Raw genomic sequence first — 24676 nt, forward strand, 5'->3', positions numbered from 1 at the left:
GCATACCAAACACGTACCAAACAACACCCAAAACCCCAGAAAGGAAATAGGGCTCAGCACAGCATATCAAACACGTACCAAACAACACCCAAAACCCCAGAAAGGAAATAGGGCTCAGCACAGCATACCAAACACGTACCAAACAACACCCAAAACCCCAGAAAGGAAATAGGGCTCAGCACAGCATATCAAACACGTACCAAACAACACCCAAAACCCCAGAAAGGAAATAGGGCTCAGCACAGCATACCAAACACGTACCAAACAACACCCAAAACCCCAGAAAGGAAATAGGGCTCAGCACAGCATATCAAACACGTACCAAACAACACCCAAAACCCCAGAAAGGAAATAGGGCTCAGCACAGCATACCAAACACGTACCAAACAACACCCAAAACCCCAGAAAGGAAATAGGGCTCAGCACAGCATACCAAACACGTACCAAACAACACCCAAAACCCCAGAAAGGAAATAGGGCTCAGCACAGCATACCAAACACGTACCAAACAACACCCAAAACCCCAGAAAGGAAATAGGGCTCAGCACAGCATATCAAACACGTACCAAACAACACCCAAAACCCCAGAAAGGAAATAGGGCTCAGCACAGCATACCAAACACGTACCAAACAACACCCAAAACCCCAGAAAGGAAATAGGGCTCAGCACAGCATATCAAACACGTACCAAACAACACCCAAAACCCCAGAAAGGAAATAGGGCTCAGCACAGCATACCAAACACGTACCAAACAACACCCAAAACCCCAGAAAGGAAATAGGGCTCAGCACAGCATATCAAACACGTACCAAACAACACCCAAAACCCCAGAAAGGAAATAGGGCTCAGCACAGCATACCAAACACGTACCAAACAACACCCAAAACCCCAGAAAGGAAATAGGGCTCAGCACAGCATATCAAACACGTACCAAACAACACCCAAAACCCCTGAAAGGAAAAAGGGCCCAGCACAGCATATCAAACACGTACCAAACAACACCCAAAACCCCTGAAAGGAAAAAGGGCCCAGCACAGCATATCAAACACGTACCAAACAACACCCAAAACCCCAGAAAGGAAAAAGGGCCCAGCACAGCATATCAAACACGTACCAAACAACACCCAAAACCCCAGAAAGGAAATAGGGCTCAGCACAGCATACCAAACACGTACCAAACAACACCCAAAACCCCTGAAAGGAAAAAGGGCCCAGCACAGCATATCAAACACGTACCAAACAACACCCAAAACCCCAGAAAGGAAAAAGGGCCCAGCACAGCATATCAAACACGTACCAAACAACACCCAAAACCCCAGAAAGGAAAAAGGGCTCAGCACAGCATATCAAACACGTACCAAACAACACCCAAAACCCCAGAAAGGAAATAGGGCTCAGCACAGCATATCAAACACGTACCAAACAACACCCAAAACCCCAGAAAGGAAATAGGGCTCAGCACAGCATACCAAACACGTACCAAACAACACCCAAAACCCCAGAAAGGAAATAGGGCTCAACAAAGCATACCAAACACGTACCAAACAACACCCAAAACCCCAGAAAGGAAAAAGGGCTCAGCACAGCATATCAAACACGTACCAAACAACACCCAAAACCCCAGAAAGGAAATAGGGCTCAGCACAGCATACCAAACACGTACCAAACAACACCCAAAACCCCAGAAAGGAAATAGGGCTCAGCACAGCATATCAAACACGTACCAAACAACACCCAAAACCCCAGAAAGGAAAAAGGGCTCAGCACAGCATATCAAACACGTACCAAACAACACCCAAAACCCCAGAAAGGAAAAAGGGCTCAGCACAGCATATCAAACACGTACCAAACAACACCCAAAACCCCAGAAAGGAAAAAGGGCTCAGCACAGCATACCAAACACGTACCAAACAACACCCAAAACCCCAGAAAGGAAATAGGGCTCAGCACAGCATACCAAACACGTACCAAACAACACCCAAAACCCCAGAAAGGAAATAGGGCTCAGCACAGCATACCAAACACGTACCAAACAACACCCAAAACCCCAGAAAGGAAATAGGGCTCAGCACAGCATACCAAACACGTACCAAACAACACCCAAAACCCCAGAAAGGAAATAGGGCTCAGCACAGCATACCAAACACGTACCAAACAACACCCAAAACCCCAGAAAGGAAAAAGGGCTCAGCACAGCATATCAAACACGTACCAAACAACACCCAAAACCCCAGAAAGGAAATAGGGCTCAGCACAGCATACCAAACACGTACCAAACAACACCCAAAACCCCAGAAAGGAAATAGGGCCCAGCACAGCATATCAAACACGTACCAAACAACACCCAAAACCCCAGAAAGGAAATAGGGCTCAGCACAGCATATCAAACACGTACCAAACAACACCCAAAACCCCAGAAAGGAAAAAGGGCTCAGCACAGCATATCAAACACGTACCAAACAACACCCAAAACCCCAGAAAGGAAATAGGGCTCAGCACAGCATACCAAACACGTACCAAACAACACCCAAAACCCCAGAAAGGAAATAGGGCTCAGCACAGCATACCAAACACGTACCAAACAACACCCAAAACCCCAGAAAGGAAAAAGGGCTCAGCACAGCATATCAAACACGTACCAAACAACACCCAAAACCCCAGAAAGGAAATAGGGCTCAGCACAGCATATCAAACACGTACCAAACAACACCCAAAACCCCAGAAAGGAAAAAGGGCTCAGCACAGCATACCAAACACGTACCAAACAACACCCAAAACCCCAGAAAGGAAATAGGGCTCAGCACAGCATATCAAACACGTACCAAACAACACCCAAAACCCCAGAAAGGAAAAAGGGCTCAGCACAGCATATCAAACACGTACCAAACAACACCCAAAACCCCAGAAAGGAAATAGGGCTCAGCACAGCATACCAAACACGTACCAAACAACACCCAAAACCCCAGAAAGGAAATAGGGCTCAGCACAGCATACCAAACACGTACCAAACAACACCCAAAACCCCAGAAAGGAAATAGGGCTCAGCACAGCATACCAAACACGTACCAAACAACACCCAAAACCCCAGAAAGGAAATAGGGCTCAGCACAGCATACCAAACACGTACCAAACAACACCCAAAACCCCAGAAAGGAAATAGGGCCCAGCACAGCATATCAAACACGTACCAAACAACACCCAAAACCCCAGAAAGGAAATAGGGCTCAGCACAGCATACCAAACACGTACCAAACAACACCCAAAACCCCAGAAAGGAAATAGGGCTCAGCACAGCATATCAAACACGTACCAAACAACACCCAAAACCCCAGAAAGGAAATAGGGCTCAGCACAGCATACCAAACACGTACCAAACAACACCCAAAACCCCAGAAAGGAAATAGGGCTCAGCACAGCATACCAAACACGTACCAAACAACACCCAAAACCCCAGAAAGGAAATAGGGCTCAGCACAGCATACCAAACACGTACCAAACAACACCCAAAACCCCAGAAAGGAAATAGGGCTCAGCACAGCATACCAAACACGTACCAAACAACACCCAAAACCCCAGAAAGGAAATAGGGCTCAGCACAGCATACCAAACACGTACCAAACAACACCCAAAACCCCAGAAAGGAAATAGGGCTCAGCACAGCATATCAAACACGTACCAAACAACACCCAAAACCCCAGAAAGGAAATAGGGCTCAGCACAGCATACCAAACACGTACCAAACAACACCCAAAACCCCAGAAAGGAAATAGGGCTCAGCACAGCATATCAAACACGTACCAAACAACACCCAAAACCCCAGAAAGGAAATAGGGCTCAGCACAGCATACCAAACACGTACCAAACAACACCCAAAACCCCAGAAAGGAAATAGGGCTCAGCACAGCATACCAAACACGTACCAAACAACACCCAAAACCCCAGAAAGGAAATAGGGCTCAGCACAGCATATCAAACACGTACCAAACAACACCCAAAACCCCAGAAAGGAAATAGGGCTCAGCACAGCATACCAAACACGTACCAAACAACACCCAAAACCCCTGAAAGGAAAAAGGGCCCAGCACAGCATATCAAACACGTACCAAACAACACCCAAAACCCCAGAAAGGAAAAAGGGCCCAGCACAGCATATCAAACACGTACCAAACAACACCCAAAACCCCTGAAAGGAAAAAGGGCCCAGCACAGCATATCAAACACGTACCAAACAACACCCAAAACCCCTGAAAGGAAAAAGGGCCCAGCACAGCATATCAAACACGTACCAAACAACACCCAAAACCCCAGAAAGGAAAAAGGGCCCAGCACAGCATATCAAACACGTACCAAACAACACCCAAAACCCCTGAAAGGAAAAAGGGCCCAGCACAGCATATCAAACACGTACCAAACAACACCCAAAACCCCTGAAAGGAAAAAGGGCCCAGCACAGCATATCAAACACGTACCAAACAACACCCAAAACCCCAGAAAGGAAAAAGGGCCCAGCACAGCATATCAAACACGTACCAAACAACACCCAAAACCCCAGAAAGGAAATAGGGCTCAGCACAGCATATCAAACACGTACCAAACAACACCCAAAACCCCAGAAAGGAAAAAGGGCCCAGCACAGCATATCAAACACGTACCAAACAACACCCAAAACCCCAGAAAGGAAATAGGGCCCAGCACAGCATATCAAACACGTACCAAACAACACCCAAAACCCCAGAAAGGAAATAGGGCTCAGCACAGCATATCAAACACGTACCAAACAACACCCAAAACCCCAGAAAGGAAATAGGGCTCAGCACAGCATACCAAACACGTACCAAACAACACCCAAAACCCCAGAAAGGAAAAAGGGCTCAGCACAGCATATCAAACACGTACCAAACAACACCCAAAACCCCAGAAAGGAAAAAGGGCTCAGCACAGCATATCAAACACGTACCAAACAACACCCAAAACCCCAGAAAGGAAAAAGGGCTCAGCACAGCATATCAAACACGTACCAAACAACACCCAAAACCCCAGAAAGGAAATAGGGCTCAACAAAGCATACCAAACACGTACCAAACAACACCCAAAACCCCAGAAAGGAAATAGGGCTCAGCACAGCATATCAAACACGTACCAAACAACACCCAAAACCCCAGAAAGGAAATAGGGCTCAACAAAGCATACCAAACACGTACCAAACAACACCCAAAACCCCAGAAAGGAAATAGGGCTCAGCACAGCATATCAAACACGTACCAAACAACACCCAAAACCCCAGAAAGGAAATAGGGCTCAGCACAGCATATCAAACACGTACCAAACAACACCCAAAACCCCAGAAAGGAAATAGGGCTCAACAAAGCATACCAAACACGTACCAAACAACACCCAAAACCCCAGAAAGGAAATAGGGCTCAGCACAGCATACCAAACACGTACCAAACAACACCCAAAACCCCAGAAAGGAAAAAGGGCTCAGCACAGCATATCAAACACGTACCAAACAACACCCAAAACCCCAGAAAGGAAAAAGGGCTCAGCACAGCATATCAAACACGTACCAAACAACACCCAAAACCCCAGAAAGGAAAAAGGGCTCAGCACAGCATATCAAACACGTACCAAACAACACCCAAAACCCCAGAAAGGAAATAGGGCTCAACAAAGCATACCAAACACGTACCAAACAACACCCAAAACCCCAGAAAGGAAAAAGGGCTCAGCACAGCATATCAAACACGTACCAAACAACACCCAAAACCCCAGAAAGGAAAAAGGGCTCAGCACAGCATATCAAACACGTACCAAACAACACCCAAAACCCCAGAAAGGAAAAAGGGCTCAGCACAGCATACCAAACACGTACCAAACAACACCCAAAACCCCAGAAAGGAAAAAGGGCTCAGCACAGCATATCAAACACGTACCAAACAACACCCAAAACCCCAGAAAGGAAAAAGGGCTCAGCACAGCATATCAAACACGTACCAAACAACACCCAAAACCCCAGAAAGGAAAAAGGGCTCAGCACAGCATATCAAACACGTACCAAACAACACCCAAAACCCCAGAAAGGAAAAAGGGCTCAGCACAGCATATCAAACACGTACCAAACAACACCCAAAACCCCAGAAAGGAAAAAGGGCTCAGCACAGCATATCAAACACGTACCAAACAACACCCAAAACCCCAGAAAGGAAATAGGGCTTAGCACAGCATACCAAACACGTACCAAACAACACCCAAAACCCCAGAAAGGAAATAGGGCTCAACAAAGCATACCAAACACGTACCAAACAACACCCAAAACCCCAGAAAGGAAATAGGGCTCGTTGAACGAGGATTTTAGAAGCAAAGTACATTAAGAGGAAAATAGAACAACTCTGCATTTGGAATATATTTGTTGTGGTAAACCTTGAAACTTGTGAAGCAAGATCGATGCAAGCTTTCAAAGTCCTTAAAACTACGCTTTACATTATTGCACAGAATTGTCCCCCACAAGCGTCAACCATCAAATATTTTCTTAATACCGAAATTACGGTTTCACTGCTTTGTTTGCTTTTAACGAAGCTTTCAAGGTCATGTAAACAATTTCAATCTTCACATTGGCGACTAAGAAAGTTGGTTGTCGCGATCTGAATAGAAATGAAAACATTTACGGTAAGCATAACAGCGTTATCTCGTGATTAACAACTGTTCAATACCAACTCGACCTGGGGTCGTTCACCTCAAATACCAACCGATACTCATTTAAATGCAAGTTTGCGACACCTGAAAACGCAAACATCTGAACCCCACAATGTTTACGAAGAACTAAGATTGCCCGTGCAGCTGTGCCATGGCCATCACATTTGGACAGTCCTCGGGACAACTAGGTCTAATTCCTTGTGTAGTATTCCCCTTTAAATCGGATTTACTTTGGCCAGCCCCACCCAATGTCCCATGTGACTTGTCGCAACATACACAACAGACGGTGCTGATTCTCCGTGTGGAAATCACCAGCCGACAAAACTTTTTTCCTGTCGACAAACTTCAAACACACTTGTTACGCGTCGGATCAATTGTACAACCCTTTTTTTGCGCAAATTAACATAAAATAGTTAAAGTCATTTGGGGCGTTTTACGTAAAAATATAGAGAAACCGTGGATTATTGAGCCCAGTGGTCTGAAACAGGTATAAAACAAGTAGACGAACTAGGCTCGTTTCAATCATGATGCGCAGGGAGCGAGTCATGCTTCACTTGTTAACTACAAGCTAATTTAAGATTCCTAAGCAACAAGAGTTAACGTTGTACGGAATCGCGATTCTGAAATCTACTCTTATCGCGTATATCTCGTTCACAAAACATGGTAAAAGAATATTTTGTTGTCAGCTGCAAAACTGGTAAAATATGGCATTTCATTTCCTTATGATCCTAGGGTATAGCTGTTGATTTATACACACCACACTTGTTTTTCAATGTATATTTGTTAATTATTAACAAGCTCAATTTTCACAGGAAGTGCAAATAAATTCTTATGTCAGTACTCGGCGAATATGCAAACCAAAACCCAAAGGAAATAGTAATAATTATCATATTTTTGTTTGGCATTAACAAAGATTTCAATAATCATATAGAAGATTCGAACAGAATTTAATCAATTGATCGCCATCACTAATTTGTATTCACACAATACATGTCGAGATCATTTAATTTTCATCGTCTTGAGGCTGAGAGACGTTCGAATACGTTGGGATAGGGAACCGAACTTTATATCTCAATTGGGTTCGTGTCCACGGAATTGGTTCTTTCAACTCAGCCATTTTAGCTCGAACTCTCGTAAGAACCTAAACACATAGGCTACCATCAGAACATTTGTGATGAACACAGATAGTGGGAATTACATTTAAGACGAGTTAGTTGTTTAAACAAATAGTTTCAGAATTTCTTGCCTGCGAAAGATTTGCGTCTGGATCATCTTTCGTCACAGAGTGCAACGTTTTGAAAAAAGTCCATTCTACATTCCCTTTGCCTGTATAATGCAAATATTAATTCGGACTTGATAAACGCCTTTTTCGTAACATTAAGAAGCATTCTGGTATAATGCAGCTTGTCATATTATTTTCTAAATAATTATTTTGATATTTTTTTAACTTTTTGCACGTGAACTAAATGTTCTTGGCCTCGAAAGCATTTTGTACATGTTACCGTTTCGGATTTCTTTATTTTTAATATTTCTTTATTTTAATATAAATACCATACAAACTTGCCAAATAATATCAGCATTCAGACACACTTACCTGCAGAAGAGTAGGTAATCATAATATCAGCTTCTGGGTGAAGTATAGTACCTGTATATTCCAATATTAATTCGGTGAACGCCTTTTTCGTAACAGTAGCATTTCAAGCATTCTAATAATTTTGCATGTTAACTAAATTTTCATGGTCTCGACAGCATTTTGCACATTTGACCATTTCACATTCTTTCCTTCGACAATATAGAATACCTCACAAACTTGCGAATAATATCAGCATTCAGACACACTTAAGTAGATAATCATACCTGCAGAAGAGTAGGTAATCATAATATCAGCTTTTCGGTGAAGTACGGTACCCACTGCACCGCTGTCGGTTGCTTCTCCTTTCTTTTGATGTTTCTGTGCATAAAACCAGTAGAATATACTTAACATTTTTGTTGTTCACTTCACTGCTTCTCACTATATTATTTTACCTGTACAAAGAACAGTTTTGGACGTTCCAGCAAACGGCCATGAATTAACCCAACAACTTCGCCCAAGTCATACAATTCCTTTTCATAGAGCAAATAACTAAACTTGTCTGTTTTCACATCCTCAGATACGATAGCGCATACAAAACAGCAATTTTTCTCAAAATTTTCGTCACAAGTCCCTGCAGAACAATTGAATAGTTTCTCGTTTTTCATAAAATAGCCGCAAATTTTATCAAATCAAAACACCTGGACAAAAAGTTTGAAGAAAAACGTCAAACTTAGTCGGATGTAACCGTGCGGTAAATCGATAAGCTTATGCCAATACTTACATTTGTTAACTCTGGCGATCACGGAATTAACTGCGTTTTCATTTTTTGGGTATTTTCGAACAAGACTGTCTTCGTCCGAGTAACTGTTCAAAGTTTTGATTTCACTTTTCTTAAAGCCCCAGCAAGAAGCAACATTTTTGATATTTTCTATGTCTTTTTGATGTTTCTTCTAAATTTGGACAAATGAAGATTTAATGCTTCATGTAGAACACGAATTTATTCAAAACAGCAATAACAACAATTTATACCGCATCGGCGATGATTAGGAAAAGGCTTTGTTGATGGTCAGATCGGTAAAACTTTTGTCCACCGAGACCGTCAAATCTAAATGAAAATTTTCCGTAAGAGCACTGCATATAATCTCATTGTATGAAGACTTAAACCTTTCTATTTTTGTTTTGTTTTCGAGCTTAAGTCGGACCTCCTTGGTCAACCAAGTTGTACATGAAGCTGTGCATTTTGATTGTAGCTCCGGAAGTCTTTTGTTGATGTAGGCAACCACCTTTGATAAAGGGTTAATATATAAAACGTCGGGTAGGTCAAGAATTTGTTTGAGAGTAAGTTTTATCAGGTTTACAGCCTCACTTGAACTATTTCTAATCCATTGTTGATTTTTATACTTTCGTCGAAACAACGAATGAAGTAGGACCCATGCTCGGGGCTACGATAAGCTACCTCGCCTACATCAGCAAAATGTACGTTGTTGACAGCAAACAACAAGTTAAAATCTTCACGATGTGTTTAAATGTTGTTTGTTGTCTTTCGTTTACTAAATCGACGTGCTGGAGTTTGGGGTGCGCATACTTCTGTTAAGCTTATGTTAATAATGATTTTACAAACGTTGCGACTGCCATTTCCCGTGCTTTCATGATTGGGTCTGTGTTGGTGTACACATAAAGAATGGAATGCTTTGTGTTGTGCTTTAGACTCGTTTAAAGATTACATTACACATAATAAATTCGCACCAGAATTTATGTTAGTTACATTACATATGTACCATGTACTGTTGCAAAACATAGAAGAATATCCTTCTGGCCAGGATCTTCAACAATTGCAGCACTGTAACCAGAACCTCTGGCTGCCTAATATTATAGAATAGCATTATTTTGGGTATTATATGATGTACTTTTATTACCTGCACAAAAAACAATTTAGGCAGACCATCTAGATGCATTTGTTTGTTGACCAAACTGGTAAGTTCATCCAAGTTGTAAGTTTTTTCATCAACATCGTACAAGACATGGTTTGCGTCCCCGTGGCTCAATATAACACATATAAAGCATTGATGAGACGTCTTTGCCTTTTGTAACTCTGCAATTAATTTTAGCATTTTTGTTCCAAATATTCTTAAAATATGATGTTTTTGTGGCCTGTTATTTTGTGAATTTGATTTCGTTTCGAAATCACACTCAATTAAAATTCTTTTTACTTTCCCTCAATCAATGGCTGCTTTGCAACAAACAACAGAGAAACAAATTACGTTTTTCGAAATTTTCTTTGATTTCCTTGCTTGCTTGATTTTGAATCATGTTTGGCGTCAAACCAAGTTCTTTTGAAATTCTGTTTAATTTTTTCACATCTGCCATAGTTCCTTTTCGATTTCTCTAAAAAAATTCATCTTTCAGAAACTGCATGTTACGCCCTTGCTCTTTATTAAAAGTGGCAAAAATTAGTTGGCACTAAACAAACAAGAGCACTGTTTCTTACCGTTTGATTGATAATCACAAAAATTCCGTTACTTTCTCCTTCGTCGTCAGATCTGTTATTTCAAACGATTTATTATTAGTTTTGTTGTTTAATTTCTCATCTTTACTTTCTTATCAGCTTTTTGTACTTAGTTTTGCTCACTTACGCGCACATATTTGGTTTTATCATTTATTTTACCTAGAGTACAGTTCACAATTTATTTGTAACCCTCAAATATATTTGGTTGCATGACAGACCCGATGATTGATTAGGATGCGGGCGAGCGAACGTTTACATAACTTACAATTTACCAATTGATTCAGTTAATAGCACAAAATACCCGTGGTATTCCTCCTTTAAAATACTTTCCAAACAACACGGCAAACTATCGTCGTGGGATTCCTTTGAAGATTTTTGGGATTCAAAATAACTAATCAAATTTCTTTTGGCAGCTTTGCGATAAAACCTGTTACAAAGCATATTGATAACAAACAGAAAAAACACAAGAATTTTTAAACCAACACTTTGTCGCTAGAAAATAAACCAAATAGTTGTTACCTCTCAGAGTTTGGTTGGTTGTTATCGGGAAGTTTCTTTCCTTTCGTCAAAAGGACAGCGTTTACCCCTGTCTTGTTGTAAATGTTGTGGAGTTCAGGTTTCTGAGTGATACAATCCATTGTATTATCTAGCAGGTGTTTGGTAAGAGGGTGTTCACCACAACAACACTTGTCGGCTGTGCACTTTGTACAGGGCCTACAAAATAAATATAAACCACTCACCGTCGTAAGCACCGCTCATATACCACATCACTGTACTTACTTCTTGCTGTATTCTTCCTGCAACTTGGAAATAACACAACATGGCAAAATTTCGCACTCCACTCCACACGTAGCAAGAAACCAACCCTTGGTGCGATTTAGTGCCTTCTTTTTAAAAAATCTACAAACAAAGGGCTTCGAAAAAGTCCTAATTGAATAGTTGCTATGGAGAGGACTGCAGCCCCAAGATCAATGTGATTTGCAATTAAATTATGGTTTGCTTTAAAATAATTTTGAGAACATATTTTATTCAATACTTTTTTTCTTCGCAATCAACGTCTGCCAAATTTTTTTGCTCCACTTTGAGATTGGCTTTTACTGCTTCCAGCTTATATACATGTGGTAGTTCCTCATGATCAGTTATGCATTCATATTGGTGATCCTCCATGAATTGCTTACTTAGAGGATGTCCGATGCAACAACACTGATCAACAGTGTTCTGGTTTTGGCAATACTCGCAACCATTGCTGTACAAAGCAAAGCATTATACTTACGAAAATACACGGCATATGTTTAGGGTACCTTAAACTGTGGGTTTCCTTCAAGTAAACTTTGCTACCTTCATCCATGTTGAGTAATTCAAGAAAACCTCTTAGCAGAGCTTTAGCCAAGGCTGTAAATGTGGTGAAGTCCTTTCATTGGTTTCCTCTCCGACTGGTAAAGCGTACTTGGTACTTCGCTGATATGAAGCTTGTTATTTGCTCTGCGGTAATTTTTCGTTAAACTTAAATATTTGCGCCTACTTATGTTGGAAAACTTGCATTTAAATGAGTATCGGTTCAACACAACAGTTTCGGTCGTTCAACATCAAAATATTTATTCTGTAAAAGTTTTTCAACAGATTCTGACTTGCCAAAATACGCCAAGATGCAAAAATTTTAGTGTAAATCCTAAATCTTCCAAACCCCAATGTAGAATTACAGTTTTATAAAGCCATGCAGCAAATATGGTGAATTATTCTCGCCAATAAACTATGAAGGCAATGTAATTTTGATTTTTTACAATGTTCAACAATAACTGAAAAAGGGCCACGCTCATGTGCACCTGACATAATTTAGGACTCACTACTTCGAACATCGCTGTTAGTAGTGCAGGTGATTCGTTGTGAACTTTGTATAGTTAATGGGCAAACAGCGCTGAACTCGAAATAACAATTTAACTACCCTGTTGTGAAACTAGCTTTGTTTGAGTTCGAGGTAAGTTTGCCCATCAACAGAACACCACAATTTGTCCTTGCTCTGAATCTCACAATGTTTACGAGGCACTCGACACAAATGCGCAATTAAAGTTTAAAGTTATATCGTACAACGATCACCTCGTCTCATATTGGAGAACTAATTGAGGGTTTAATCTCGTTGTTGGTACAACTGCAAACCAGAAATTGCCGTATCTAGTCAACAACGATTTCAAGTCTAATATGGAAACTAAAAAAATGTTAAGTTATCATTTTTCAACCCCATCAAGCAAACGGCTTAGCGCTTAAATTCATTTATGGTTAAAAAAGATACTACATTCTTAAATGACAAGTCGCAAAGGCTAGGTAATGTAGAAATTGAATTTGTTATGCACGACGTTGAAAGCGTCGTTAAAAGCAAACAATATGGTGAAACCGTAATTTCGGTATTAAGCAAATATTTGATGGTAGACGCTTGTGGCGACAATTCTGTGCAATAATGTAAAGCAAAGTTTTAATGACATTGAAAGCTTGTATTCATCTTGCTTTACAAGTCTCAAGTTTGTAAAGTTATTCAACTTTCCTAGTGTACTTTGCTTCTTAACTCCTGCTGGAGGTGTAGTTTTAATGTGTTGAGCAAATCAAATAAAATACTTAAACTCAAACCTAAGCATCATTTCGATGGTGATGACAGCGATAACGTGTACATCGGCCAAACCAGATGAATCCGATTAAAAGACCGAAAGCTGTCTGAAAGATGTTGAGTTGGCTTTACATTCTGTCGCACTTAGACACAGAGTTGACATTTACACAGCCCGGGTTGTGGAGAAGTAGCTGGACCACACCAAACACATCTCTTATAAAACGCTTCACATCCATAAGAGCAGAGTATGTTTCAAGGACAAAGATCAGTGTATGTATTTTCCCCTTCGTGTACAACTTGTTGCAATTGTTCCGCTTCTAGCGTTTTCACCCATCACGTGACGTCATAAGCGGAGTTAGCGTGCCCTTGTTCCTTTCTGGGGTTATGGTTGTTGTTTGGTATATGTGTGATTTTCTGCGTTGAACTCTGTTGTACTCTCGCCGTAAAGCAGACGAAACGTCGGTTGAATAAACTCAGCCATGTTGAGAATGCCATGTTCGTCGCCAGGTGCACTGATAAGATATGATAGATCTAAGCAGTGAATGGCATCCCACAAACAGTGTACTACTGATACTGAAAAAAAAACGCAACCTATGTACTGTAAACCACAAACAATACAGAAGATTTATCTGTGGGTTGCAAATTTTGCCAGGAAAGATACAACATAAGGTGGGCGTTTATACACTGGTTTGCACTGTGAGCATAATATTTGCGTTTCCGCACACCGTGCGTTTCCCCCGCACACAATTGCAATAACAAACCAGCATCCTATGCATGGTCGTGTTTGACCCACAGTTCCGAGTCGCATCCCTAACGTTCTGTATTACACAGTGGTAGAGCCATGCCACGGGCAGGTTCTGGTTTTTGCACCAGAGGGATGTTAGTTGACAAAAAAAAAATCGCCAGTTAACAAAAGTTTGAACGCGCGTGACTCGGCCGCCTTACGAGGTAGCGACTTACTTTTTTCACACAAAGATAGATCACAGGCTGAACTTTCCAACAAAAGAAAAATCAAAAAAAAATTTGCATTAATATTCGAATATGAATATGATATGTCTGCTATGTCATAACCACAAGTAAACATCGATTCCCGCTGAAATCCTTAAGGGTAGATATTCTTTGGTGTCTGTACTATCTAAAAATAGTAAACGTTTTCGCGAGAAAAAACGCGCGCCCTCTCAAATTTGAAGAATATTAACCATAACCCCCACATTTTTCAACGCTCTGCGCTCGCCGCGAAAGGTAACAAAAAAAATCGCCAGTTAACAAAAGTTTGAACGTGTGTAACTCTGCCATCTTAATAGCCAGCGACTCACTTTTTTCACACAAAGATAGATCACAGGCTGAACTTTCCAACAAAAGAAAAATCAAAAAAAAATTTGCATTAATTTTTGAATATGAATATGATATGTTTGCTATGTCATAACCATAAGTAAACATCGATTCCCGATGGAATCCTTAAGGGTAGATATTCTTTGGTGTCTGTAGTATCTAAAAATAGTAAACTTTTTCGCGAGAAAAAACGCGCGCCCTCTCAAATTTGAAGAATATTAACCATAACCCCCACATTTTTCAACGCTCTGCGCTCGCCGCGAAAGGTAACAAACAACATTTAAACACTTTGTAAAGATTTTGATTTGGTGTTTAGTTTAACCTCAACAAAGTACATTTTCCTGATGTAGGCGAAAAAGCGTCTCGGAATAAAGAGCATGGATCCCACTTCATTCGTTGTTTCGAAGAAGGTATAAAAGCCAACAACGGATTTGAAATAGTTCAAACCTGATAAAACTTACTCCCAATAAAGTACTTTATGACCTATCTCACGTTTTATATATTAACCCTTTAGCAAAGGTGGTTACATACATCAACAAAAGACTTCCGGAGCTACGAAAAGAATGCACAGCTTCATGTACAACTTGGTTGACCAAGGAGGTCCGACTTATGCTCGAAAACAAAACAAAAATAGAAAGGTTTAAGCATTTATACAATGAGATTATGTGCAGTGCTCTTACACAAAAATTTCATTTAGCCCTGAACCCCTCAGACAAATGTTTTACCGATCCGATCATCAACAAAGCCTTTTCCTAATCATCGCCGATGCGGTATAAATTGTTGTTATTGCTGTTTTGAATAAATTCGTGTTCTACATGATGAATTTAATCTTCATTTGACCACTTTGCAAATTTAGAAGAAACATCAAAACGACATTGAAAACATCAAAAATGTTGCTTCTTGCAGGGGATTCACGAAAAGTGAAATTATAACTTTGAACAGTTACTCGGGCGACGACAGTCCTGTTCAAAAATACCCCAAAAATGAAAACGCAGTTAATTCCGTGATCGCCAGAGTTGAAAAATGTAAGTATTGGCATAAGCTTATCGATTTGCGGCACGGTTACATCCGACTAAGTTTAACGTTTTTCTTCAAACTTTTTGTAATGTTGTTTTGAGGAATTTGACAATAAATTGCACCATACAGTATTTCGGCGATGTGAGTACCGAAAAATATTTGCGGACTATTTGTTCTGCAGGGACTACTGACGAAAATTTTGAGAAAAATCGCTGTTTTGTATGCGCTATCGTATCTGAGGATGTGAAAACGGACAAGTTTAGTTATTTGCAGCATGAAGATGAATCTTATGACTTGGGCGAAGTTGTCGGGTTAATTCATGGCCGTTTGCTGGAACGTCACAAACTGTTCTTTGTACAGGTAAAATAATAAAGTAAGAAGCAGTGAAGTGAACAACAATAATGTTAAGTATGTTCTACTGGTTTTATGCACAGAAATATCAAAAGAAAGGAGAAGCAGCCGACAGCGGTGCAGTGGGTACTGTACTTCACCGAAAAGCTGATATTATGATTACCTACTCTTCTGCAGGTATGATTATCTACTTAAGTGTGTCTGAATGCTGATATTATTAGGCAAGTTTGTGAGGTATTCTATATTGTCGAAGGAAAGAATGTGAAATGGTCAAATGTGCAAAATGCTGTCGAGACCATGAAACTTTAGTTCACATGCAAAATTACTAGAATGCTTGAAATGCTACTGTTACGAAAAAGGCGTTCACCGAATTAATATTGGAATATACAGGTAAAAGGATTAATGGAGAATCGACTTTTTTCAAAACGTTGCACTCTGTGACGAAAGATGATCCAGACGCAAATCTTTCGCAGGCAAGAAATTTTGATACTATTTGTTTAAACAACCAACTCGCCTTAAATATAATTGCCACTATCTGTGTTCATCACAAATGTTCTGATGGTAGCCTATGTGTTCAGGTTCTTACGAGAGTTCGAGCTAAAATGGCCGAGTTGGAAGAACCAACTCCGTGGACACGGACCCAATTGCGGTATAAAGTTCGGTTCCCTATCCCAACGTATTCGAACGTCTCTCAGCCTCAAAACGATGAAAATTAAGTGATCCCGACATGTATTGTGTAAATAAAAGGTAGTCATGGCGATTAATTGATTAAATTCTGTTTGAATTTTCCTATACTGATTTCTAAAATCTTTGTCAATGCCAAACAAAAAAAAACATAATTATCACTATTTCCTAAGGCAATTTTCGTAGATCATTGTTTCCAAGTACAGAATAAGCTCATTGCTTTAACGTTTGCATGTACAAGCGCCGTTTAAAATCTTTGTTTCAAATTGTTACATGCAATTGAGACTGTGAAAACATTTTTTGTAAAAAGTGTAATGATTTTAGCCTGTGTTGTAGTTTTAATATCAAGAGGCAAAGTGATGTGTAAAACATTTTTCAGACTGTTAATTGTTATAAGACCTGACGCTGTAAATTGTCTACAATAATTTCATCTACTTTATATTTTTCGTGTGTTCTTACAGTTCAACTTATGCGACAAAATTTGTGTGTACCAGACTATTCTGGCTACTTGCAAGCAATAATCAATAAAACATTGAAACAATCAGTACTATTCCATCCACATACATGCATATATATGTACTAAACCACGTGTACGTGGGCGAATCTAAGCAACAAAACATCTATATAGCAAGCTTAGGGGCAGAAATATATTGTTGAGTTAGATTAATTGAATGAGACGGATTTAAAGACGAAACAGCGTCGTAAAACAACCCAACACTGCATAGGGTGCTATGGGTTTGTGATCTGTGATTTCAAAACATTGTCCAAATCATCCTAAATTTCACCAAATCCCAGCCGGAGTTGACAGCCGTTGCATGCGCTTTAGTTTAACGTATTCGTCGAGCACTGACAAATGTATTTTCTTGTACTTTATGTGACAATTGAGCTTGTTAATAATTACCAAATATATTAGTGAGTGTGGTGTGTATAAATCAACAGCACATCCTAGGATCACAAGGTAATGGAATGCTCTATTTTTCTAGTTTTAACGTTGAAATTTAAACTTTCTTTTACCTTGTTTTGTGACTGAGACATACGCGATAAGAGTAGATTTCAGAATCGCGATATTGTACGACGTCAAGGCTTGTTGCTGGCGAACCTCAAACAAATCTTTAGTTAGCACGTAAAACATGACCCGCACCTGGGATAAACCTCGGCATCCTGTGGTAACCTTTTATCAGTTTTGGACAAACAAATATTTTCGTTCGCGTTGTTGTCTGCAATAAGTAGCGACTCTAGAAGGAGGTAAGGGTTTTTGATCACAAGATAAAATAGCTTTAATTTCCAGCGCACGACCAACATATGATTTTGCTTCGTTTTAGAACATGGAAGCCACACTCACAAGATATAAAACTCGTCGCTTTATTCAATTGCACTGCTCACAAGTTACAGGGGTTGGTGGAAATTGAATTACGTTGAAGCGCAGCCCAACAGACCAGCGGGTAGGAGAAAGAACTATCGACTGTGCATTGTATAGGAAAGCGGGTATTTGTACAGCAGTTGTCATGGAAACCGATATAGACAGGTGATGACCGACCGGAAATTTTCGACTCCAAATTTCAATTTTGGACGGATAGGAAAAAATCTGAAACCTTGGTGCTTAGTGGCCATACACATAATACGTATAGCATAGAAGCACTAGTTCAAATTACCAGCCTTGTAAATCGATGAAGAACATTATTTTGGAAAGGATGAAAAAGCGCAATAAACAACGTTTAATTAATTTCAATACTTTTTGGTATAGTGTTGCTTACCGATACGTTCAAACGTTTTCTTTGGCAATAACAAAGTACGTTCATCCTTGGTTATTACGTTGCATGACCATACGGGAATTACCCACAAATATGCCAAATTAAAACTTCACAACGATTGGAAAAGTAGCATGTACTGCCTACGTGGTAAGAAATTGCGATCAACGAACAAACAAGAAGGAAAATAGAAGGAATAAACGAAACAAGATTTTGCAAATTACAAGTGAATGTGAACCGGGATTGTGGGTCAATAAGATAGTAAGGCTTACTAGTACAACGTCCTGGCGTCTTTGGCGAGCAACAATATATGTATAGGGCAGTAACATAATATGCCTAGGGCCTAGATGATATGCGGAAATAGCTTGAAAGGCGATACTTAGCAATAGATGTAAAAGACTATGAACATTTTGGTTTTTCACCAGTACCACCTGCCATATCGTATACAACGGAACAGACTTTCTCCGCCAATGCGTTGGCGTTCTCCTAAAAATAACGATGTTTTTATTGTTATGATATTGTCACAAAATGTACTGTGTTTTTGCCCACTTTGGCAATTTGTTGGTGGCATAAGTCGACGAAGCAAAAAAAGAGCTATTTAGACCCCTTTTTAAACAATATTGCAGTCGGCGACAAAAATCCAAAAGATTTCCATTAAAAAGTACATTGTAAATTTAAGATAAAAGTTGAAAGTGGTGGCGAATTTAATTTAAAAGTGAAAAACACAATTGGCACTTGGAAGCAAAGGGGCGGCCACATCTGAACCAAGCATTTATTAAAAAACAACTAAAACTAAACAGGTTCCTAAATTTTGCCAGAATCTATCTCTCTATTAGCGTTGTTTTTCTACCAGCGAATTTTTTTTGAAGTTTCTTGTATTTAAATGAGAAAATTAAGGATGCCCGTGCAGGCGAAAGCGATTTTTTCTATGTATATAAGAAACAATTGACTTCAATCTGAAACGTTTTGTAAAAATACCTGTGTGTCGCTCTCGGCATACACGCGTACAACATCTTCTGTTCCAGAAGGTCGAACGAACGATCTACCGCAAGCGTATTGCGCCACCAAGCGGTCGACGGCATCCTGCAAGCCCTGCGGTTTGACGGTTCGTGTTTCCGCGTCTGTGGTTTCAATCACTGAACGGTCGGCAACCTGTGTATTGTAAAGGTATGAGCTCTGTTGCGTTCGAATGCTTTTTTGAGGATGTTTAACAGACGTCTGGTAGCGTCAGTAACAAACTATTTGGTGGTCAATACTCCAGACTTGTGCACACCTTGACTTTCATTTGTCTGTTTGGCAGTTCGTTGTACAACGCGCACCATTCTCTCACACTCCATTCCTTAGCATAGAGAATGGCTTCCACAGCGAGCATATCTGCCATGGCATCACCGACTGTCTGTTTACATAGTATTGTCTCATTAATCTCTAATCACGCCACAATCGGGTGAGTTTGTGGAGGTTTTAGTTGGTTCATATCGTAAACTAACGACAATGCACTAAGTTTCAGGTATGTACTCTACAGGCCTCTGAAGTATTTTAAAAAACCACAGGGCAATGTCGTTTTTTATAAAAATGACACTAAATTATTTTTCTCTGCATATTGTAATGACACTAAATTATTTAATTATTTTTATTTCATATGTAAGGGCGAATTGGACCTTGAGTTGACAAGTCTTGAGTTGACAATCATGACTTATGAAATCATACAATATGCAGAGATAGAAGACGTATTTGTACAAACTTTTGTTATTCTTGTACCTCATTAATAACCGACAGAAAAGTCTCCAAATCCTGAGCAGCAGAACCTTCAGCTGATCCAGCATCAGAAGCTTTCTCTTTCAACACTTTTTTCCAAGAGTCCTTCACAGTAACCTATGCGAAATTCGAGCTTTATACACAAAATATAAACGAATTGCTGAAACACCTTATATGTAGAATAAAGGTAAAATCGATGACGAGCATACAAAGTTGAGCCAGTGCTATAACAAAACCTGCAGAAACCAGTTCATTGCTTGAAAAACTGTGTTATTGTCGATGCAGTGTATGGATTGTTACTGCGTCTTTCTCAGGGCGTTGACAGTTACGTCACACACTGTCGAAAAGACTTTGAATCGATTCTGTACATATTAAGGTTTGCATTTGTCCAAACTACGTCTCGTGTGATCGGACAGCACATGTTGTTAATTTGGTTGCAAAGTAGGCCTTGTACGCACATTTGTTCTTAGTGTTTGTGCCAAAGTCAGAGAGCGAGGTTCTGGGTTTTGAGAAATGGGTGAAAAGAAATCAGTTTCCAAAAGTTTGTATCGATGGCGGGGTTTCCCCGTAGTTTCGGCTTGTGTTATATCAAGCCAGACATCCAAATTAGTTCCACCTGTTCTTCGTTCAAAGTAGAATTTTAGTTGTAACACAGTTAAATGACACAAAACAACTGGTGAGCCAAACAACCCAAGACGCGAGAGCTTGGGACAGGTACCAATGTACACATAACATGACGAACAGGCTCCCTTGACAATGGCACTTCACTTCAGTCAAGAGTTTATGCAAGCAACACATCATTTTGTGGTTTCTTAATAGTTTGGTTTGGACTTGATGTTGCTGTGCTGAAGGCAATGGCTTGTTCAGTGCATCTAAGTCTGCTGTTTATTGTATTGCTGTTGAGGGTAGCTGAAGGTTCTTTGTTATTGCTTAAAATACACACTGTGACTACATACTTAGCATAAACATTTTTCTTAATTTTAGACTAAAAAGAATAAACTAAAAGAAATATAACAGGATTGTTATGTAGAACTAACATTAATTTAACTGTTAAATACATTATCTGTTCCTTTGCTTTGTCTAATAGAAGCAACAGATCCATAATATAATAATGCTTTGTCAACATTTGCACAAACTTACAGTGCCATGTCCGTTTGCTTCGAAGTACACACCGATGTCAAAATCTTGAGCTTTATGATGTAGGTGCTTAACTCCAGTTTTGACGCAGGCAACATCCACTTTTAAGGTGTCTTTCAGAAACTTGGTTGAGCTTCCGTTGGCATAAGCTGTTTGAACCACTCCAAGGCTGGCTTCAAGGTTTGACTGTAATCGAATAAAGAAATTGAACCAGATTGGCCCAATAAAAAGATTTTAAAGTGAACATACAAGGCTCATGACAGTAAGCATGTTGCACTGGTGTTACAATTAATATTCTAGAAACAAAATTGTGGTATTAAGGTCCAATTGCATTTTTAAGTATTTTCAATTCCAACATTATGACAAATAGACCAAAAGGTTTGTACATAAAATTTATTTTATGTTTGTTCACTAATTATGTACACATAAGTTCATTTTGTTGCATCTCCTTTTCTATACACTTTCCATAGCTTGTATATTTTGTTTTACACCACCTTGGTCAGAAGCTCCTTAATATAGAGTGCAAATAAGGATGCAATTTTGTCTCCATCAAGCAAAATAAAGTTACAGTCACTGTCCAGGGTGTAGTATACAAGACGGTCTGCATCACCATCAAAGGAAGCATATCGATGGTATGGCTCCATGTTGAGGCCTATGGAAAAAAGCATTGAACTTTCTTGACAACTGAATTAAAAACACACATTGCCAATTCAAATACAAAAAGCCCAATGATACCATCTTCACAATGCTAGATTCTAGATAAACAAATCACCAGCAAAAATGGGAAAAAAACATACTCATATTTAAAACAGTAGCACCTGACCTTATGGTTGAGGATCATGATTCAACACTACCATATTGTTTCATATAAAAGGCTTTTACAGTGAGCAACTTCGCCTATTTCTCAGATTTAACATTAACAATTGGACTCTTAAAGATGAGTCTAATTAGCTGAGGACTTTACAACTAAACTACCTGCATGGTAATACATGCTTTGGGAAGTGATGTTTTAAAACCAAACTATTTTCCAATAAGTATCAAATTTCCTGATGGTAAGGGCAGGTTTAGTGTGCAATGTTAGCAAAGGCATTTAAAAAAAATAACTATTTACCAACTGGTGCCTGTTGCTGTATCTTCACATAGTCTGCCCCACAGTCTTTATTCAGTTTTCCATTCCCCACTTCAGCATTGTTGTGTACAACCAAATTTATTGATCCACCAATATTTTCATATAATTTCTGTAGTTTTGGTGCTCCGACACCATTGGCACAATCAACAGTGACCATAGAACAATCTGATTTCTACAAAAAATTGCCCAATAAACAAATAAGGGCATAGCGAATTCTGTGAATATACTGGCTTGCAGTATAGTATAGGTTGTGCTTATTATTATTACTATTGGAAGATTATAATGTTTGAGCAAACCCAAAACTTATAATGAGAAATATATATGTGTATACTTTATGCAAACAGACATTAGTGTTCACTTTGTTTCAAAAAAAATTTATTTACATTACTGCTCTAAGTACTCCAGAAACCAATGTAGAGTACATGCTATTTTTACAATCATAATTTTAATATCATACACTTAACAGCAAATGGGCCAATTGATAAAAATAATGTCTATCGGCCATATATGCTTACATTATATTTGTCTCTGTTATGTGTGTTCAATAAGTGAAAAGGAAATAACACATTATTAAACTTCCTCTGTGTACTCATAAACTGACTGTTTTGGTAACTGGATTTTACCTCCTTAACCAAAGCTTTGAAGGCATCAGCAAAGTGGTTGTAGTAACTTTCTTCAGTTACTTCAGTATTTCCAGTGTTATACATACATGTCACATAATGAAGCTGAGGTGTTGTAAGCAACCCAAAATCCTTAGTTGTTCCTCCCAATGCAGATATCCCATCTTTGACAGCTTGACTCAAGACAATGCTGCTAGGTCTGCAAAATATATTTAAATGTAATATTATGTCATAATTCTGGTTGAATCATTTAGTGTTTTTATATTAGTTGTAGTTGGGCAATTTTTATATCAAAACACCATGAACAATATTTGGCGTTTGACAAATTTTTACCTCTGTGACCAAGTTTCCAAGTCATGTTGGTTTCGAAAAGTGTTGAGAAAAAATGATTTCTATGCACATTTTACCATTTCAAAGCTTTGAATGGTTATGCCAAATAGTGAAAACACAACAACAAATAACTACCTGGTATCCCTGGCAGTAAAAACTGTAGCTGGTTCATCTAAGGATATATTTTCCTTTATTACTATGTTGTTGAGTTCTTTCATAATCTCATCATTGCCTACATTTGCTAAGGTTGTGGCATAAATCTCCCATTCTTGTTTGAGCATCTCGCCATGTGGATCAATCAGCTTGACACCATTGTCCTCCTATGTAAATAAACATAATCTTGATATGTCATTTATCAATGTTTCATTTAAAAACAACAAAGAACAAACATTAATGTTGATCAAAACCTTAATTTTGCACGAAATTACAAAGCAACACCATAGTGGATAAATTAATTGACACCAACTGAACTGACCTCAGGATTATGGGATGCTGTTACCATGACACCAATAACGGCTTTCTTGCACTTTGCCCGCAAAACTGCAAGTAGTCCCATGCGGAAAAATACATGGTCAAGGTCGGTGGCTTTGCCACGAAACCCAGCAGTGCCGTACGACATCTTGGACTTGCTTGGTTTTGCGTGAACTTCAGCCAGCTTTAGCACCTTCACGTCGTTAATGCTTGCTGCTGCGGCGGCCATGGTGATGTTTTGCGACTTTAACTGCACAAGTTCGATAAAACTGCAGGTTAGTTATTCTGCAAAGTTTTAACCTTTCGCGTTACGTGGCTTTGTCGACAACGCGCTTAACAAAACCGCAGCCAGAATGAATTTTGTTTATGCCGACCGGCAAACTATAGAAATCAAACCACCCGGCATAAATATTTTCCAATAAAATAAACAAAAATGTTTGTTTTATGCTTATTCACTAGCAATAAATGCATTTTTTTCTTTGGAACTGATCTTTTAAATTGCTAAACAACATTTCAATTGAATATTACCAACTTTACCTCCTGGTAGCAACAGCAACTCAATATTACACCACTTTCAAATGGCTGAGAAACCAACCTATGTAATCATCGAGCACAAGCTTGCCTGGACTTGCCCGGTTTTGCCAACTTTTCGGAAAAGACGTAGGTAAAATACCATTTTGCCTTGTCGCGAAAGTTTGGTGACCGGTGGGATCAATTATATTTAAAACAGAAT

At 39.4% G+C, this 24676-nt stretch overlaps 2 protein-coding genes across 2 annotated transcripts in view; both read right to left on the reverse strand.

Moving 5' to 3' along the window:
• The window catches only part of LOC145909272 (phosphoacetylglucosamine mutase-like), a 40761-nt gene extending 17417 nt beyond the window's left edge, over nt 1–23344 (reverse strand). Inside the window, exon 1 of the mRNA XM_082996630.1 lies at nt 23232–23344. The gene's annotated coding sequence lies outside the window, so the exon portion shown is untranslated. The remainder of the gene's footprint in view (nt 1–23231) is intronic.
• Nucleotides 18118–24303, reverse strand: LOC145909271 (phosphoacetylglucosamine mutase-like). Its single transcript, XM_082996626.1, has 10 exons — nt 23948–24303; nt 23608–23792; nt 23146–23341; nt 22505–22694; nt 21888–22045; nt 21397–21579; nt 20260–20373; nt 19775–19897; nt 19480–19653; nt 18118–18987 (listed from the first exon to the last, which is right to left on the reverse strand). The coding sequence occupies exons 1-10, from the start codon at nt 24170–24172 to the stop codon at nt 18901–18903; spliced, it is 1635 nt and encodes a 544-aa protein (XP_082852752.1). The 5' UTR covers nt 24173–24303; the 3' UTR covers nt 18118–18900.
• Between the last annotated feature and the right edge of the window lie 373 nt (nt 24304–24676).

Source organism: Ascidia mentula, chromosome 7, assembly GCF_947561715.1.
Source record: "Ascidia mentula chromosome 7, kaAscMent1.1, whole genome shotgun sequence".
NCBI classification, from domain to species: domain Eukaryota; kingdom Metazoa; phylum Chordata; class Ascidiacea; order Phlebobranchia; family Ascidiidae; genus Ascidia; species Ascidia mentula.